Genomic DNA, 19,260 nt, shown 5'->3' with positions numbered 1-19,260 from the left:
AGGACCTTCCATGTCTGGTCATTGCCACTGTGGCTCAGCACAGAGCGTGCTCCGATTTCAGATATGGTCACCTCTGTCCAGACAGCAACAGCCCGGGCCACACGTACCTAGCCCAGGGGACGGCTTCAAAGTAGCTGGCAAGGCTGAGAAACAGTAACTTGACACCATCTTGGATGAGAAAGAGAAAACATATTAAAATGACCCAAATCGGAAAGAAGTACAGGAATCCAAGCAGTCCCTTGGGGAATGGTGACTTACAAGCAGTCGCTACCATCAAGGAGCATGTGAAGACACTGGCTAACATTCCTCCAAGAAACCACCTGGAACAGCAAGAAAGCTCAGGGTCAGCAGACCAGTCATGCGTTGCCCACACATGCGATGCTCTTTCAGACCGACTGCACACGTCCGGTGTTAACATTCACTGTAAAACCGCGGTAACAAAGATAGTGTGGCATTGACAAAAAGAATAGAAGATGTAGCTCAATGGAAGAGGCCAGACAGCCCAGAGAAAGACCCATACAGGGACAGTTGCATGATTTTTAACAGAGTTGCAGAAACAATTCACTGGAGGAAGGGTTGTCTTTTCAACAAACGGTATTGAAACGATTGTACTCTTCCCAAATATTTGCGAAGAGTGAACCTGCATGTGTATATCATTCTTTAACACAAAATTGAACTCAAAATGAGTCATAGACTGAACATAAACCACAACAGTATAAAACTTCTGGGGGAGGAGGGGTGACAAAGAAAACAAAGGAGGAAATCGTATGTCCACTGCTTCCCAACCTCGCCCAAAAAGTGTGTTCAACTTTTGAGGTTTTGCCAGTCTGATGAGTGACTGTATCATGGCAGCAGGGGTCTCTGTGTAAAGAATCGCATCTTGATTGTTTTTATGTTCCAACTATGAATTATTGAAAAAGATTAAAAAAGGAAATAGGAAATTTATCATGAAAGATCCCATCACCTGGAAGCAGCCATTATGCAAATCTGAGGAGTAGCCTTTCAGACATCTCTTTACATGCATTTTTAAATTGAGCATTTTCATTTTAAATTATTTAGTTTAATTTTAAATGTGCATTTGAAATTGAGCTTTGACAAAGGTACACTAAAGCATAGGAAATGTACATCTTGGTTTTTGGGTTTTGTTTTTTTTTTATCATAAGCCCCTGTCGCTGCTGTCCCCAACTCAAGATAATAGAGTATTTTCTGTATGGGTTCCTTGGTTGTTCCATCCCACTCTATCCACCCCACTTAATCACCATCCTTACACCTATAATAACTGATTCATTTAGCCTTTTCTTGAATTTCATGTGTATATGCAACTATAGACACTTCTGTCTGTCTTATTTCACTTAGATAATATCTATGAGATTCCTCCATGCTATTGGCCACATAAATAGCTCTTTTTTTAACCAATTATTTACTTAAATAACCTTCTTATGTTAGAATAACTTCAGATATACAGAGAATTTGCAAAAAAAAAAAAAAATAGTACGGAGGTTCTCATATACCCCGCATCCCGCTTCTTCCATTATTAGCATCTTATGCTACTCGGCGTGTCCGTCATGGTTAAGGAACCCACACTGATGTGTCACCATTGATTCAGTCCCACACTACATTTGGACTTGACCATTTTCCCTAAGGTATCCATGTTCCAGGATCCCATCCAGGGCACCACATTACATTTCGTCATCATGTCTCCTGAGGCTCTGACAATTTCTCAAACTCTCCTTGGGGTTCATGACCTTGACCATTTTTGAAGACTACCGCTCAGATCATACAGAGAATGTCTCTCATCTGGGTTTTTCTCATGGTGAGACTGGGGTCTAGAACCAGCGCGGTGAAGTGAGGTTCTTACCGCATTGTATCAAGGGTGCATGCCATCAATATCACTGACCTCTGTTCACGTTAACCTTGGTCATCTGAGGTCATGGTTGCCAGGTTTCTCAGCTGTAACATGACCTTTTTACCCTCTTTCTATAGTCTGCTCTTTGGAAGCAAGTTTCTAAATGCAGCTCGCACTCCAGGGATAGGGAGTTAAGCTCCCCTCTTAAGTGGGGACTATCTACAGAAATTAACCTAAGAGGACTATTTCATTGACAGTCCTGTGAAATAAAGAAAAGATTTTCAGTGACCGATTAAGTTTAGGAAATGACAAGTTAAAGAAAGCCAAATATGCTTGGCATGTGGAGGTCCTGGGTTTGATTCCTGGTCAGAGCACACAGGAGAAGCGACCATTTCCTTCTCCATCCCTTTCTCTCTCTCTCTCTCTCTCTCTCTCTCTCTCTCTCTCTCTCTCTCTCTCTCTCTCTCTCTCCCTCTTTCTTCCCCTCCTGCAGCCATGGCTTGGCTGGAACGAGTTGGCCCTGGTTGCTGAGGATGGTTCCATGGCCTCTACCTCAGATGCTAGCATTGCCCTCTAGTGGGCTTTCCAGGTGGATCCTGGTTGGGGCACATGCAGGAGTCTGTCTCTGCCTCCCCTCCTCTCATTGAATTAAGAGAAAAAAAAGAAAGCCAACACATTCCTTCACTCCACTTTTTCACCGTGGCTTTTGCACGCTAAAGCACATTGTGATCCTCCAACATGATACATAATGCAGATTTTTGCGAATTTGTTTTTAACCACATGACCTCCCCTCCCCATTTTTGTTCTTTGGTCCCACTGTGATCTAAAAATACTTCCCAAACCTCATAATTATCTGGGAAGCTCATTTTAAATCACTGACTCTTACTAGATCTAAATTTGTATCTCAAGGGATAGGACCCAGGGCTTTGTATTTAAAAATACAACTTCCCCAAGTGACAATGAGGTATTAGACCCTCAAGAGGCAGGACTTGAGAGAAGTTAGCAATTGCAAAGACCCCAGGACTGTATAATCCCTCCCTGTTGCACTGATTCAAAAATACTCATGAGTCCCTGGCACTGTGATACAGTGGTAAAGGAGACATACAATGCCTCAGCCTCAGGGAGTTCATATTCAGGTAGGGGGAAATATATCATTAATATTCATACAAGTGAACATATAATAAGTGCTCTGAGAAACTGTGAAGTGAGGTGTGTGTGAGAGGGTGGTATGCTATTTATATAAAGTTGTCAAGGGAGGGCTCTGATGATGTGACATTGGAACAGATTCCAGAAAGAAGGGAGGACATACATCAGGAGGCTTTCTGGAGAAAACTTGACTAGGCAGCAGAGCAAACAGCAAGTGCAAAGACCCTGAGGCACGAGTGGGGTTAGCACAGAAGGGACGTGATCACTGGCCTGGAGCTTGAGGACAAAAAGGACAGGAAGGACATGCAGGACAGAAGGTAGAACAGAAACATGCTTATTATCAGGCAAGAACATTATGTGCTCTGAGATGCTGAGTAGGCATCCCTGCAACAGATACCTGTTGTCAGGATATAAAAATATAATGGGAAAGGTGGAGTCCCAGCAGGACTCCCAGTCCCCGAGTGGGAACTTTAAGTGCCCTTGAACTCCAAGCAGAGGTACTTACACTGTATTTGTAGCAGACAGTCGCTGAGGATTTAACCAAAGGATGATATATAGTAAACCCAATTCCTAGCAAGATATACCAGCTTTTGTATGCTTGTGAGATAGTGTGACAGATGAAGAAGCACTTATCATGGACAGACAAATGAGCAAATTTTAACCACAGAGCTGCCTAAAAATGCTTTGTAGAATAAGGCAAGTAAATAATCAATCAATCACAGCTTCATTAATTATGCAACACCACGGCATGAAAATAAAATCTGAATTACCTTGCATATGCAGAAATGATTAAGCACACAGCAAGCGCAACTGTTTGGAAGGAGATCTCTCCCAACAAACTGGTTTCTAGTAGGAAAAATAGAAATAAATCAATTAGAAATAATTGTTGATTAAATAATGCTGGAAAGTCAAATCATATTAACACTTCTCTTCTGCATACCAACAAGGAAGTTTTCAGGTGCATGTCATCCCAAACAACTTGTTAGAAGTAACAAGATAAAATTATCAAATGCTAGAAAAATTCTGCAAATAATCAGATTTTTTTTTTCTATCATTGCCTAAATAGTTTGGAGCTTGCCTTTTACTTTAATGTTGGGGGAAGGGTTAGTAGACTTTATACTAATGCCAGAGCTCTAACTCTGATGAGGATGGTGGTGACGCATACATTTGTACATTGCCTTATAATTCACCGAGCTTTTGTTACATAAGTTCATTAACCAACACAACAGACCTAGGAGTTAGGAACCATTATCATAAGTCTGCAAATGAGAAGACCAAGACTGAGAGGGGTGATAACACTTGTCCGAGGTCACACAGCTCAGAAGGGCCACAGCCAAGATTTAAAAACCCCATCTAGGCCCTGGCCGGTTGGCTCAGTGGTAGAGCATCGGCCTGGCATGCAGAAGTCCCGGGTTCGATTCCCGGCCAGGGCACACAGGAGAAGCGCCCATCTGCTTCTCCACCCCTCCCCATCTCCTTCCTCTCTGTCTCTCTCTTCCCCTCCCGCAGCGAGGCTCCATTGGAGCAAAGATGGCCTGAGCGCTGGGGATGGCTCCTTGGCCTCTGCCCCAGGCGCTGGAGTGGCTCTGGTCGCAACAGAGCAACGCCCCGGAGGGGCAGAGCATAGCCCCCTGGTGGGCGTGCTGGGTGGATCCCAGTCAGGCGCATGCGGGATTCTGTCTGACTGTCTCTCCCGGTTTCCAGCTTCAGAAAAATACAAAAAAAAAAAGAAAAAAAACCCATCTAGCCAGAACATAATGTTTTTGCCCAAAATGGGGTATGGAAGGAGAGTTGTCGCTTTGCATTCCAGAAGCCCCTAAAGGGCAGGAACAGAACATATATCATGAGCTTGTCTGGCTCTGCAGAACCCTTCGCTATCAATAAAACATTGCTGTTGAGTCACAGTGAAAAGGGCTGCAAATTCTCCAGTGGTGATGAGTAAAACCAGTCGGAACCCTGAGAATTATTCTAATCACCTAAAAGAAGTCGGAGCTGGCTTGAGGATTGCCACATAAAGATTTAAAAGAAAGTATAAGCAGACCTGCCTTATTTTTGCCAAATGCTTCAAAAGTCTAATTTTGCAACAGTGGTTTAAAACTTGGAATGACCTTGTGCAACGAATGCATTTATTTTTGCTATTTATGAGTGAAGACTGAATCAGCACTTAAGACCCATTTAGTCCATCGTAGGGCAGAACACTGGAGACTGGCAATGCAAAATATAGCAGCCATGAATGATGTCCTTGCAAATGTACAGTATTTCTTGTGTTCTGTGAATTAAATAAGTTCTGGTGGATTCAATTGACTACGCCATCATCTTTCTGAAGTATGTTTCTATTCTTAGCCTCCTCCAATTTCATGTGGAATTTGGGAAATATTTTCTCACAGAAACCAGTCTAGCTTGACAAAATGCAAAGATCGCTAGACTTGAATATTGAAGGATGACTGGGTTTAAGTTCAAGTTCTACAAAGATATGAGTTATGTGATTTGGACGGGGTACTGCTCATTGATTCATTCCATCAGTTAGCCATTTACTAAGTACATACCTATTTTGGCTTAGCTGAAGTGTAACCTCCTTCAGGAAGCCTTCCTTGATTCTGTCAACTCCCCCTTGGCCCTTCACCAAGATACATGGCTCAGGCATATCACTGCCAGCACTATTTCCACAATGAGTTGAAATTGCCATTTTATTTCTCTGTGTTTCCCCTCTGCAAGCTCACTGAGAAAGTTGACATCTGTTTGCTGTTCTTTGGTGGCAGTGCCCATAATTTCTTTGGGGAATCACCTCTCCCCTTCTCTTTGTTCAATGCTCAAGTAAGAGACTGAGTCCTCTCCTAGCATTTGCAGCATCACATATTGATTGACAATGATTGGTTCTTTTATTTTCATGTAAATGAGACCCTCCCAGAACCCACAAAACTGGGCCTCATGACTTAACTGCAGAAGGCTAGCCTCATTTTCTGCTGGACTGGAACCTGGGGAGTTGCAGGCAGGGAGCCCCTGAGAACCACCGGGAACCAATAGTCTTTTAAAGAGTAAATAAAGCTCTTTACCAAAGAGAAGAGACAAGAAAAGCAGGGACTGACAGAAGCCCAGAATCTACACCTGGAATTTTTATTAACATGAAGCAATGACTTCCCTCACTGATAATACCTTTTCAGTGGGTTCCACGTGCTGGAACTCAAAAATCCCTGACTGACTAATGCGATGTCATGTGTCCCTACACCCGTAGCACATGGAACATCACCTGGAACAGAAGGCACACTCAAAACCCACATGTGAAGGAGATAAAGTGGAATCAGACGGAGACCTTGTCTGCCCAGGGCTCCATAGCCCGGGGAGAAAGAAGAAAATAGTTCCAACAGGGATAGGTGCGGGCTGCTAGGGCGTCACAGGGAAGCCACGGGCTACCTCCGCCAGCCACAGGGGCAGAGAAGGCTCCACAGAGGTGGTCTTGCTTGATTTAAACCTTAAAGAGGGGGTTGGGGTTGTAGCTATAGCAGGTACATTTCACACCTAGCAAAGGGCATGTGCCAAGGCTCACTTGACCTGTGTGAATGTGAGTGTTCTTATCTGTAACAATAGAGACAGCACACTTAGTGCCCTTAACTGACCCACCACAGTCATGAAGACCCTACTCTGTGCCAAGCACGATGTGGGCAGTTTGGGATCCAAGATGACTTAGATATAGTACCCATCCCCAAGGAACTCATACCCATTGGGCGAGGCACAGAAGTCAATGTGCAATAGCAGTGCAGGAAATGGGCATGAAAGCGGGGAGCCCTGGGAGCAGAGGAGCACCAGGAGAGTTCACTTAATATTCCTTTCCCCAGAAGCACAGACTGGGCTCCCTGGAGGAGGTGGCAATGGAGGTGTGGATCACCTGAAAACGGTCTAAACAGGAAAAGCTGCTTTTCCTGTCATCCTGACACCTGGAAAGGAAACTAGAAATGCCTCTTAAACACTTATTTAATAGCTGCACTGGACACAAAATGAAACAGGGCATTTTGTCTTTGTGAGAAGAAGGAGACAGTCAGTGATTTTGTGAATGCAAATAAAGAGAAGTTATTATTTTCCCATCGACCTCAACTATATGTAATCATAGTCTTACATTTTTGGAGTCTTTCATCTACATGACACAGGCGCTAAGTGCTTTACCTGAATTATTTTCATCAGAATAACGTAGGAATTCTGACGATCTTCATTTGTAGAGGAAAATGTTAAGTTTTAGAGGGTTAGGTGAATTGTTTCTGGGGTACAGCTAACAAGCGGGGAGCTGGACTTCAGACTTGCCGTACCAGTGTGTGCAAACGCGAGCAATCCCGAATTCACAAACTAGAGGTCAGGGGACGCACTTGATGAGTTTATTTCTGATTGACCCCTGACAGGAAATCCCAATACCTATTTATTTGACTTTTCCTCGCCAGGGACAAAGCATTAAGGGATATATCTCCTTCTTTTCCTTTTTTCTTTATGGATTATGTCAAATACACAGCTAAATACGAAGAGAAAACCTGCGCATGGCTGCCCAGATTTAGCAAAGCCTAACATTTTGCCAAACGTCTTCAGGGTTTTTGAAAAGCAAATAAAACACTGCAAATCCGGTCTTTCTGATGCCTGTCAGGTGACACCTCAAAGGCAGTCACCTCCCCTGTGAATGCGTCCTGTCCCCGTGGGCGCTGGCCGCGCCCCAGATCCGACCTTCCTCACACAGGTTGATACCAGTTCCTAAGGGCACATTAGTCATCTCTGCCTCGTTCTCAGGCCCTGGAAGGAAGAATCGTTTGGGTGTGGCAAAGATTTTATTTAAAAAAATAATAAGGAAAGGAAACTCACTTGAATGATTCAAAATGTTCCCCTGGCAATGCTCAGAAGCCCTCCCCTGGGCCCCAAGGGAGGAGTTGTGGGAGTTTTTCCCGGGAGACACAGGTGTGACGCGGCTGGAAGAGGAGGCTTTCCCAGACTCCGCCATCCGCTTCTCCGACTCCCAGTCTTCGGTCAGAGAACAGTCACGATCACCTCCTGGAAAAGCAAAAGGTTCATTTCAGTGTGTTTGTGTGTGTGTGTGCCATGTGCATGTGTGTGCGCGCGCACGCGTGCATGTGTGTGTACATGCATGCGTATTCCGGACTCTCAATGCGCTGTAGCTGTAACTAGCGATCATGACCATAGTAACGCCACTGGAGTAGGTTGGGACATGGACCTTTAGATGAGATGGCATTTCCATTTGTCATCATCCCTGAAGGTCAAAGAGGAAAAGGATCTTTGGTACTGAGACCTGCCCAGGCCCCAGGAAATGAAGGTTTGGGGAAGGAAGCCGGTACGGTGCAGTAGAAACAAAGAGACAACGTGACCGAGGGGAGCCCCCCCCCCCCAACACGCAGCTGGAAAACTAAATTGCAGGCGGGCCACAGAAGGCAGGAACTTCCAGCCTGACATGTTTGGAATTCAGGCCTCAGGCAGGGAGTGGAGTGATGGCATGTCTCGGAGAGAGGGTGGCACCCTGTGCTAACTGCTGTGCATTTTTTATGTAAATAATGTGGTTTTGATATATGGTAACAATCCAGGTGGTTCTGAAAGAAACCATAATAAGTCAGAAAAGCTTTCCTCTACTTTGATTGCTGTCATGGGATCTCTGGAGGGTAAAGTGACTCAAGGAAATAACAGCCGAGATGGAAGACCGTCCCCAGAGAAGACCCTAAGCCAGAGGAGACGGGAAGCTGGAGCAAGGGGAACAGGAGGCAAAGCTGAATGGGCTCAGGGCGGGCAGATATGGTCATTCACTCAATGTGGAGTTTTCGTGTTAAGGGCAGACCCTGCGCTGCAAGCGGGAGGCCAGCCACACAGCTGTGCCCTGCTCCTCCTTCCCAGTTTGGATGCCTTTTATTTCCTCTTCTTGTCTAATGGCTGTGGCTAGGACTTCCAGTACCGTGTCAAGTAAAAGTGGTGAAATTGAACAGCCCTGTCTTATCCTCGATCTTCAGGGAAATGCTTTTAGTTTCTGCCCACTGAGTCTTTTGTTGGCTGTGGGTTGGTCATGTGTGGCCTTGACTATGTTGAGGTATGTTCCCTGTAGACACACTTTGTTGAGAGTTTTCATCAGAAATGGGTGCTGGCTTTTATCAAATCCTCTTTCTACCTCCATTGATATAATCATGTGATTTTTACCCTTCATTCTGTTTATGTGATCAAGGATATTTGTGGGAGAGGCATTAATTAGCTCTAGAGGAAATGGCAGACCTCAAGTTGGATGTGCCATGCATGAGGCCATCTTGCCTTTCTTTCTTAGGACTGGCAAAAGCGGAGCAGAAAGTCCTGACCAGTCCCCTGTGTCTGAGTCCTCTGTCCATTTTCAGGGTGACTCACGGGGCGCTGGGAACCCATCACCATTTGCAGTATTGGGGTCTAGGGCGCCGGCTACGGAGTAATTGCAACTAGTGAGGAAAGGGGTCTCGACACAGCTGCAAAAGGGGTGAACTAAGGCTAAACAAAATAGGCAACAACAAAACAACAAAAGTCTTCTTTAGCCGGAAAAATGAAGCAAGAGAAAATCAGGGGAAGTAAGTTTTGATTGCATCCGCTGCCCAGAGAAAACAGCAGAACTATTTAATTTTAAATTCTTGAGTCTTCTAACCAGGCAACATTTTCCAGAGAAAAATAAATTGCTGATAAAAGTCACGAGGCATTGGGTAAATCCGGAAACCAGGGTGTCTAGGGATGATTTGATTGCAGTTGACAGCCGAGACGAGATTTCAGAGTCCCATGTGCGCCCGGTTGACTAATTACCGATTTTGGAGGGGGTGGTTTGATTTGTTATATTTAGAAGATATTTGGAAACTACGAGAATTTTAACAAGAGACCCTCCTGTATGTGCAGCTCTGTTGTGGTTCAATTACTTTAAAATTGTTTGGACATATTTTGAAGAGGCAACTAGGGGAAAACTAGATCTGAATTTCCAAATCTGTGAGATCCTGCCTTCAGAACAGTGATTCCCAAATCTGCTCACCTCAGCATCATCTTCTTGACTTCTGACGTGTCCCCTAGCCTGTGTCCCCTAGCCTGTGTCCCCCTAGCCTGTGTCCCCTACCCTGTGTCCCCTACCTTGTGTCCCCCTAGCCTGTGCCCCTAGCCTGTGTCCCCCTAGCCTGTGTCCCCCTAGCCTGTGTCCCCCTAGCCTGTATCCCCCTAGCCTGTGTCCCGCTAGCCTATGTCCCCTAGCCTGTGTCCCCCTAGCCTGTGCCCCTAGCCTGTGTCCCCCTAGCCTGTGTCCCGCTAGCCTGTGTCCCCCTAGCCTCTGTCCCCTACCCTGTGTCCCCTACCCTGTGTCCCCCTACCCTGTGTCCCCCTAGCCTGTGTCCCTAGCCTGTGTCCCCCTAGCCTGTGTCCCCCTAGCCTGTGTCCCTAGCTTGTGTCCCCGCTAGCCTGTGTCCCCCCTAGCCTGTGTCCCCCTAGCCTGTGTCCCCCCTAGCCTGTGTCCCTAGCCTGTGTCCCCTAGCCTGTGTCCCCCTAGCCTGTGCCCCCCTAGCCTGTGCCCCTAGCCTGTGTCCCCCTAGCCTGTGCCCCCCTAGCCTGTGCCCCTAGCCTGTGTCCCCCTAGCCTGTGCCCCCCTAGCCTGTGCCCCTAGCCTGTGTCCCCCTAGCCTGTGCCCCCCAAGCCTGTGTCCCCCTAGCCTGTGTCCCCTAGCCTGTGTCCCTTAGCCTGTGTCCCCTAGCCTGTGCCCCCCTAGCCTGTGTCCCCCTAGCCTGTGTCCCCTAGCCTGTGTCCCTTAGCCTGTGTCCCCTAGCCTGTGCCCCCCTAGCCTGTGCCCCTAGCCTGTGTCCCCCTAGCCTGTGTCCCCTAGCCTGTGTCCCCTACCCTGTGTCCCCTACCCTGTGTCCCCTAGCCTGTGTCCTCTAGCCTGTGTCCTCTAGCCTGTGTCCCCTACCCTGTGTCCCCTAGCCTGTGTTCCCTACCCTGTGTCCCCTACCCTGTGTCCCCTAGCCTATGTCCCCTAGCCTGTGTCCTCTAGCCTGTGGCCCCTACCCTGAGTCCCCTAGCCTGTATTCCTAGCCTGTGTCCTCCTAGCCTGTGTCCTGCTAGCCTGTGTCCTGCTAGCCTGTGTCCCTTAGCCTGTGTCCCCCTAGCCTGTGCCCCTAGCCTGTGTCACCCTAGCCTGTGCCCCTAGCCTGTGTCCTCCTAGCCTGTGTCCCCTAGCCTGTGTCCCCTAGCCTGTGTCCCCCTAGCCTGTGCCCCTAGCCTGTGTCCCCTAGCCTGTGCCCCTAGCCTGTGTCCCCCTAGCCTGTGTCCTCCTAGCCTGTGTCCCCCTAGCCTGTGTCCCTAGCCTGTGTCCCCCTAGCCTGTGTCCCCTAGCCTGTGTCCCTTAGCCTGTGTCCCCTAGCCTGTGTCCCTTAGCCTGTGTCCCCTAGCCTGTGCCCCCCTAGCCTGTGTCCCCCTAGCCTGTGTCCCCTAGCCTGTGTCCCTTAGCCTGTGTCCCCTAGCCTGTGCCCCCCTAGCCTGTGCCCCTAGCCTGTGTCCCCCTAGCCTGTGTCCCCTAGCCTGTGTCCCCTACCCTGTGTCCCCTACCCTGTGTCCCCTAGCCTGTGTCCTCTAGCCTGTGTCCTCTAGCCTGTGTCCCCTACCCTGTGTCCCCTAGCCTGTGTCCTCTAGCCTGTGTCCTCTAGCCTGTGTCCCCTACCCTGTGTCCCCTAGCCTGTGTCCTCTAGCCTGTGTCCTCTAGCCTGTGTCCCCTACCCTGTGTCCCCTAGCCTGTGTCCTCTAGCCTGTGGCCCCTACCCTGTGTCCCCTAGCCTGTATCCCTAGCCTGTGTCCTCCTAGCCTGTGTCCTGCTAGCCTGTGTCCTGCTAGCCTGTGTCCCTTAGCCTGTGTCCCCCTAGCCTGTGCCCCTAGCCTGTGTCACCCTAGCCTGTGCCCCTAGCCTGTGTCCTCCTAGCCTGTGTCCCCTAGCCTGTGTCCCCTAGCCTGTGTCCCCCTAGCCTGTGCCCCTAGCCTGTGTCCCCTAGCCTGTGCCCCTAGCCTGTGCCCCTAGCCTGTGTCCCCCTAGCCTGTGTCCCTAGCCTGTGTCCTCCTAGCCTGTGCTCCTAGCCTGTGTCCCCCTAGCCTGTGTCCCTAGCCTGTGTCCCCCTAGCCTGTGTCCTCCTAGCCTGTGTCCCCCTAGCCTGTGTCCCTAGCCTGTGTCCCCCTAGCCTGTGTCCCTAGCCTGTGTCCCCCTAGCCTGTGTCCCCCTAGCCTGTGTCCCTAGCCTGTGTCCCCCTAGCCTGTGTCCCCCTAGCCTGTGCCCCTAACCTGTGTCCCCCTAGCCTGTGCCCCTAGCCTGTGTCCCCCTAGCCTGTGTCCCCTAGCCTGTGTCCTCTTAGCCTGTGTCCCCCTAGCCTGTGTCCCCCTAGCCTGTGTCCTCCTAGCCTGTGCCCCTAGCCTGTGCCCCTAGCCTGTGTCCCCCTAGCCTGTGTCCCTAGCCTGTGTCCCCTAGCCTGTGTCCCTTAGCCTGTGTCCCCTAGCCTGTGTCCCCCTAGCCTGTGTCCCCTAGCCTGTGTCCCCTAGCCTGTCTCTTATCCTGTGTCCCTCAGCCTGTGTCCCCTACCCCGTGTCCCCCTAGCCTGTGTCCCCCTAGCCTGTGTCCCCTACCCTGTGTACCCCTAGCCTGTGTCCCCTACTCTGTGTCCCCCTACCCTGTGTCCTCTTAGCCTGTGTCCCCCTAGCCTGTGTCCCCTACCCTGTGTACCCCTAGCCTGTGTCCCCTACTCTGTGTCCCCCTACCCTGTGTCCTCTTAGCCTGTGTTCCCCTAGCCTGTGTCCCCTAGCCTCTGTACCCCTACCCTGTGTCCCCTAGCCTGTGCCCCTAGCCTGTGTCCCCCTAGCCTGTGTCCTCCTAGCCTGTGCCCCTAGCCTGTGTCCTCCTAGCCTGTGCCCCTAGCCTGTGTCCCCCTAGCCTGTGCCCCTAGCCTGTGTCCTCCTAGCCTGTGCCCCTAGCTTGTGTCCCCCTAGCCTGTGTCCCCTAGTCTGTGTCCCCCTAGCCTGTGCCCCTAGCCTGTGTCCTCCTAGCCTGTGCCCCTAGCCTGTGTCCTCCTAGCCTGTGCCCCTAGCCTGTGTCCCCCTAGCCTGTGCCCCTAGCCTGTGTCCTCCTAGCCTGTGCCCCTAGCTTGTGTCCCCCTAGCCTGTGTCCCCTAGTCTGTGTCCCCCTAGCCTGTGCCCCTAGCCTGTGTCCTCCTAGCCTGTGCCCCTAGCCTGTGTCCCCCTAGCCTGTGTCCCCTAGTCTGTGTCCCCCTAGCCTGTGCCCCTAGCCTGTGCCCCTAGCCTGTGTACGCCTAGACACTTACTATTTTCCTTTGATTGCCCCACGTTAGTCTTTTACTTTGAAAGAAACTTTATCTTGATCATCTAAATGCCCTAGAGAGAAAATAAATGTAAAAATGGGTACATGGAAACGAGACCTTATTTAATTTGCACTGAATACTGCTTCATTCAGCAAGAAGCTCTGATGCTTGTTCTTTGTTAAGAGATCTTAGAGAAAACAAAAGGCGGAGCTCAATAGTCTGAAAGCTACGGAGGCTCTGACCTGAGCCTCCTCCTTGGATTCAGCAGGAGCCTGAGAGAATTGGAAGAGGGATCACAGCCTCTGTCCCACTGTGGGTCTCTGAGCTCGTTGCTGCTGCGTTCTAGAGGCACCTGCTGCCCCGCCCCGCCCCACACTCCAGGAAATGTCGCTTTGAGAAGAGACTTGTCTTTGTGCAGAAAGCCAGGCTAGAACCAAGGGAAGAAAACTCTCAAAGGCATATGACAGGTCAGCAGAAGCAAGCTGCTCTGCAGCCGTGCTACCGACCAGAAGACACAGCTAAAAAAGGCAGGAACACCTCACAGGGGCAAAGCTGTGGGGACCGAAAGGACACTAACGATTGTCAAGGGGGTGGGAGGGGGCACGGGACGGGTCATGCTTGTGCGGACTTCTCCTGGGGTGCTGGAAATGTTCTGGGATTAAAAAGTGGTCATGATTGCATAACTTACTTTGTAAATATATTTTTAAAAGTCCCCTAATTCTGCAAATTAGAACGGTAAATTTGATGATATGTGAATTATATCTCAATTGGAAAAACAAGGAGTGCTCTTTAGTTCCATGGGTACCTGTGCCTGTCTCTCAGGGTGCTGCCAATAGGGAAGGTGCCCCTGACGTCCCCTTCTGATTGAAGGTCCCGTGCACAGCTTATTTACCAGAGACTTTCTTCTTCAGGCTCCGGAACACTTGCACCAACCTCTCTATAAAGCTGTACACCATTAGCCATTTCTTTAAAAAATATATATCTATAGCTGAATATATATATATCTAAGGCTGAAAACTTAGATATAAAAATATATATCTAAGGCTGAAAACTGACCTCTATTTCTTGTATTTTTATTAAACATATTGGGGTAGCATTTGATAACACTATGCAAATTTCAGGTGTACAGTTCTCCTCCCTTTTTATCTTATTTTATGTGACATGCAACTCGAGATCCATCCATGTTGTCGCCAATGGCAGTATTTTATCTTTTTTTCTTTTTTTGTGGCTGACTATAGACATTTCTTTATATGCCTTTCTTTTGTGATGTCACGGTCTTCTGGTTCCCTGCCTGAGAAATTTTCCCCAAAGAGACTTTCCTGGGTGTAGCTTAGTGACCACATGCTCAAGAACTCTTAAGTTTGAATCCAGGTTCTGCCACTTATTAAGTGTGAGGCCCCATGTAGAGTATCTAATCTGCCTTAGTTTTCCCTTCTGTAAAATGGGGATAAGAATAATAGGGACTCGATGTTGTTGCGAATCTCCCATTACATTATATACCTTTACTTCATGGCACTTACTTACCACAACTTTGTTTTGTATTTGTTTATGAAATTATCTAACAAAAGCCCAGACCCCACACCCTGCCCCAGTAAAGTAGAAACAAGGGTTATGTAATTTGTGTTCACCTGTATCCCTAGACCCAGTGCTTGTCTGGCAGGTGGTAGGCGCCCACTAAATATCCATTGTTTCCTTTCTAGCACTAAAAACAGTTATAGCTACAAATTACTGAATATCAAGCATGGAACTATGCCTGGTATGTACTGTCTCATTGAATATTAAGATATACTTTGAGCCCTGGCCGGTTGGCTCAGCGGTAGAGCGTCGGCCTGGCGTGCGGGGTGCCCAGGTTCGATTCCTGGCCAGGGCACATAGGAGAAGCGCCCATTTGCTTCTCCACCCCCCCCTCCTTCCTCTCTGTCTCTCTCTTCCCCTCCCGCAGCCAAGGCTCCATTGGAGCAAAGATGGCCCGGGCGCTGGGGATGGCTCCTTGGCCTCTGCCTCAGGCGCTAGAGTGGCTCTGGTCGCGGCAGAGCGACGCCCCAGAGGGGCAGAGCATTGCCCCCTGGTGGGCAGAGCATCGCCCCTGGTGGGCGTGCCAGCTGGATCCCAGTCGGGCGCATGCGGGAGTCTGTCTGACTGTCTCTCCCTGTTTCCAGCTTCAGAAAAATACAAAATAAATAAATAAATAAACAAACAAATAAATAAATAAATAAAATGGATTCTGTTAAAAAAAAAAAAAGATATACTTTGAGCTTCCATTACAGTATACTGTGTTTTATATACATGTATGTGTATCTTCATACATATTTACATATGATAATATTATATAATGTGTATTATGAAAGACATATGATATGTCTAATATATACATACAGCATAGATTTCAACAGAAATATTTCATGTATTAGTATCATATATACCAATATAATATGTAAATATATTATTATCATACTATGCATGCATATCTTGTTATAAAAATGAAGAAACTGAGAATTAGTAATGTTAAGTACCTACCACAATGTGCCCAAACTAGGACTTGAATTCTGACTCCAGTATCCTGTCTCCGCCATTATCCCATACAGAAAAGTTACCTTGGAGACGTGCAAATGTTTTTCAGGTTTTATCAACTTAGTAATTTACACATTTAAATTTTAGGCTATTTCTGCAGGACATAACATGTATTTGGATCATATAAGTAGTGTGGAGAGAACTTTAGATGAATTTTTAAATGTGGCTCATCCTCTCCACCAAAATGTCAGCCGTCTGCAGGTTTTGCATTGGCCCAGGACCAAGTGTTGCTCCTGCTCATTCGGAAAAGGAGAGTCCAACTCACCACTGTCACTGCCATGATGCACGTTGAGCCTGCTGACTCCCTCCAACCAGATGTCGTCACCTGGGGGAGAGTCCACATCCCCAAAGAGGCTTCCATGCAGCCAGGATTCAGAGGCACTGAGGTCGAAGAGCGAAGAGAAAGAACGGCGGATTCTCCTTTTCTTCCTGAATATTCTGGAAAGACATGAAAATGACATGGCAGATAAGGAACAGCCATCACCTCAGGTTCCAAACAGAGAATCGAGCAAACGTGATTTGATCAACCGAGCACATCTCTACAATTCAGGTCCACGGAGCTCATTTACTTTCTTGCCTCTATTAATGCCACAGAAGTTTCTTACGTGTCTGTGTGTGCCAGGGGCTTGGATCAATGTCCAGGATACCGAGATATAAGACAAAACCCTGGGCACAAATCATTTACAGTCTAGTATGGAAGAAGGACAGGAACGACGCAGACAGAGCTCACACTTGCACAGAGCTTATTCTGCGCCAGGTGTCCTGCTCAGTGGTTTACGTAGAGTAACTCACATGATCCTCCGGATGGCCCTGTGAGGTAGGCACCACTGTTATCACACTGTTCAAATCAAGAAACTGAGTCACGAAGACGTTGAGCGACTTGTTTGAGGTCATAGCTGAGATGCACACCCAGGCAGTCTGGCTCCACACTCTCCGCTCTGTTGCTGTGCTGTTGGGGGGACGCATGCTCTGATCGAATTAACTAGGGGCTGCTAGTTGAAGGCATCAGCTACAAGAGCACCAGGAGGGGCTCTGTGAGTCGGGAGTCCGGGGATGCTTTGTGAAGTAGCAGCGCTGTGAGCTGCACAGGGTAGTCTGACCTGTTTGTGGAAGCACAGGTGACTCCCATATTGGATCATGCTGGGAACTGAGGCTAGGAAGCTAAAAAGAAGCTGGTCGTGAAGAACCCAGAGTGCTAAGTGGAGGAGATGAAACTTCACGTTCGAGCAGAGGGAGATCACTGACATATGTATGTCCAGGACAAGGGCGCAGTGATGACATAGTTGTTTGCGTTTCTGAAAGATTTGGACTCTACACACTACCAGAGCCCCACCAATCCATCCTCTCCATCGCTATCAGTGTCCTCTTGCTAAGGAGAAATCTGACAGTTTGTCAATGGTTCCTCTTTATCTCCAGAATAAATCCCAGACTCCTCAGCCTCGAATGGACCCCTCCACCAGCTTCTGCCTCTGCAACCCGTCTTATTTCTTGCAGACCAGTTCTTTTCACCCTAAGTTGTATTTTTCTTTCAGAGACAGAGAGAGAGTCAGAGAGAGGGATAGATAGGGACAGACAGACAGGAATGGAGAGAGATGAGAAACACCAATCATTAGTTTTTCATTGTGACACCTTAGTTGTTCACTGATTGCTTTCTCATATGTGCCTTGACCATGGGCCTTCAGCAGACCGAGTAACCCCTTGCTCAAGCCAGCGACCTTGGGTCCAAGCTGGTGAGCTTTGCTCAAACCAGATGAGCCCACGCTCAAGCTGGCGACCTCGGGGTCTCGAACCTGGGTCCTCCGCATCCCAGTCCGACACTCTATCCACTGCGCCACCGCCTGGTCAGGCCTAAGTTGTAGTTTTACCAAACAATTTGCCATTCCTCAAATTGTATCAGGGTCTCTCAGATCTCTCTCCAGAAGTCTCCTTTCGCACGTCCCACATCTCTCCAGATTCACATCACTCATCATCATCTCTAGGAAGTTCGTTTGAACCTGTTCCCCCAGGTAAAACCAGCTGTCTTCCTTTCCCCTCATCTCGCCCTATTCAGACTTGTACCTGCTGTTTGTTTCCACGCAGGCTAGACATACCCCTTATCAGCCTTTGTGTCTCCACGGTCGGGAGCAGTCACGGGCTCCTTATCAATGCGTTCTCAATGAGCAAATGAGCGCGTGAATAACTGAGGAAGGGATCAGACTTCTGATTTTTTTCTGTGTAGTACTTTCTACTCACCGGACTGAGCTCTCCTTGTACATCACACTGGTCTGGGATGGGCTCAGGGTTATGTTGCCATCTCTGCTGCAGAGGAAACTGTCTTCTGTCCAAATGTAGTAGCCATTGGTGAGGAGCCTGGGGCTTCGACGACAGGGAAGGTAGGAGCCTGTCAGCGGGTCTAAGGAGCAGCAGTCAAAGGAACTGTCGCCATCCAGGAAATCCCGGGTAAAACTACAGAGGGAATAGAGATATACACAACGGAATATTACTTGGCCACAAAAAAGGATGACATCTTACCATTTGTGACAGCGTGGCTGGGCCTGGAAGGCATGATATGCTAAGTGCAACAAGCCAGACAGAGAAAGACAAATCCCGTATGATTTCACCGAAATGTGGGAATCTAAAGAATAAAGTAAACAAGCAGAACAGAAACAGAATTCGGATGAATGGTTGCCAGAGGGGTGGGGGCCAGTGGACTGGATGAAAAAGGTGAACAGATTAAGAAGGAAAGTCCTTTAAATCTCTGTCCAGAATGTCCAGTCTCACAGAACCCACATTTCCAGTCACCATGAGGGAAATTGCCTCTCTGCATTCGTGGCTACCGATTACTTCTGTGACCCTAGGAATGTCGGTCTTAATCTTCTGGGCTTCAGCTCCTCACCTGCGAGAGCATGAGCTGCAGAACATTTAGTGCTTCTTTCCATTGTAAACACTTTTTTTTTTTTTTTTGTATTTTTCTGAAGCTGGAAACAGGGAGAGACAGTCAGACAGACTCCCGCATGCGCTGGACGGGGATCCACCCGGCACGCCCACCAGGGGCGACGCTCTTCCCACCAGGGGGCGATGCTCTGCCCCTCCGGGGCATCGCTCTGCTGTGACCAGAGCCACTCTAGCGCCTGGGGCAGAGGCCAAGGAGCCATCCCCAGCGTCTGGGCCATGTTTGCTTCAATGGAGCCTTGGCTGCGGGAGGGGAAGAGAGAGAGAGGAAGGAGGGGGTGGGGGGTGGAGAAGCAAATGGGCACTTCTCCTGTGTGCCCTGGCCGGGAATCGAACCAGGGTCCCCCGCACGCCAGGCCGACGCTCTACCACTGAGCCAACCGGCCAGGGCCTCCATTGTAAACACTTTGATGACTATATTATGGCTCATCAGTTTCTTCACCAAGCAATGCACCT

General features: G+C 48.6%; 1 protein-coding gene across 3 annotated transcripts in view; it reads right to left on the bottom strand.

Annotated features, from left to right (window-relative positions):
• Nucleotides 1-19,260, bottom strand: part of TMEM71 (transmembrane protein 71) — a 30,801-nt gene that overhangs the window by 6,127 nt on the left and 5,414 nt on the right. For all 3 annotated transcript variants that reach the window (XM_066265640.1, XM_066265641.1, XM_066265639.1), the window contains 6 exons: nt 18,106-18,318; nt 16,139-16,311; nt 7,829-8,014; nt 3,763-3,838; nt 259-320; nt 108-168 (listed from right to left, as the gene is read on the bottom strand). In XM_066265640.1, the coding sequence (XP_066121737.1) occupies nt 108-168; nt 259-320; nt 3,763-3,838; nt 7,829-8,014; nt 16,139-16,311; nt 18,106-18,318 (771 nt within the window). The remainder of the gene's footprint in view (nt 1-107; nt 169-258; nt 321-3,762; nt 3,839-7,828; nt 8,015-16,138; nt 16,312-18,105; nt 18,319-19,260) is intronic.

This window comes from Saccopteryx bilineata, chromosome 3 (assembly GCF_036850765.1).
Source record: "Saccopteryx bilineata isolate mSacBil1 chromosome 3, mSacBil1_pri_phased_curated, whole genome shotgun sequence".
Classification (NCBI taxonomy): domain Eukaryota; kingdom Metazoa; phylum Chordata; class Mammalia; order Chiroptera; family Emballonuridae; genus Saccopteryx; species Saccopteryx bilineata.
Note: the sequence above shows the minus strand (reverse complement) of the source record. Positions and strands in the feature narration are given on the sequence as shown.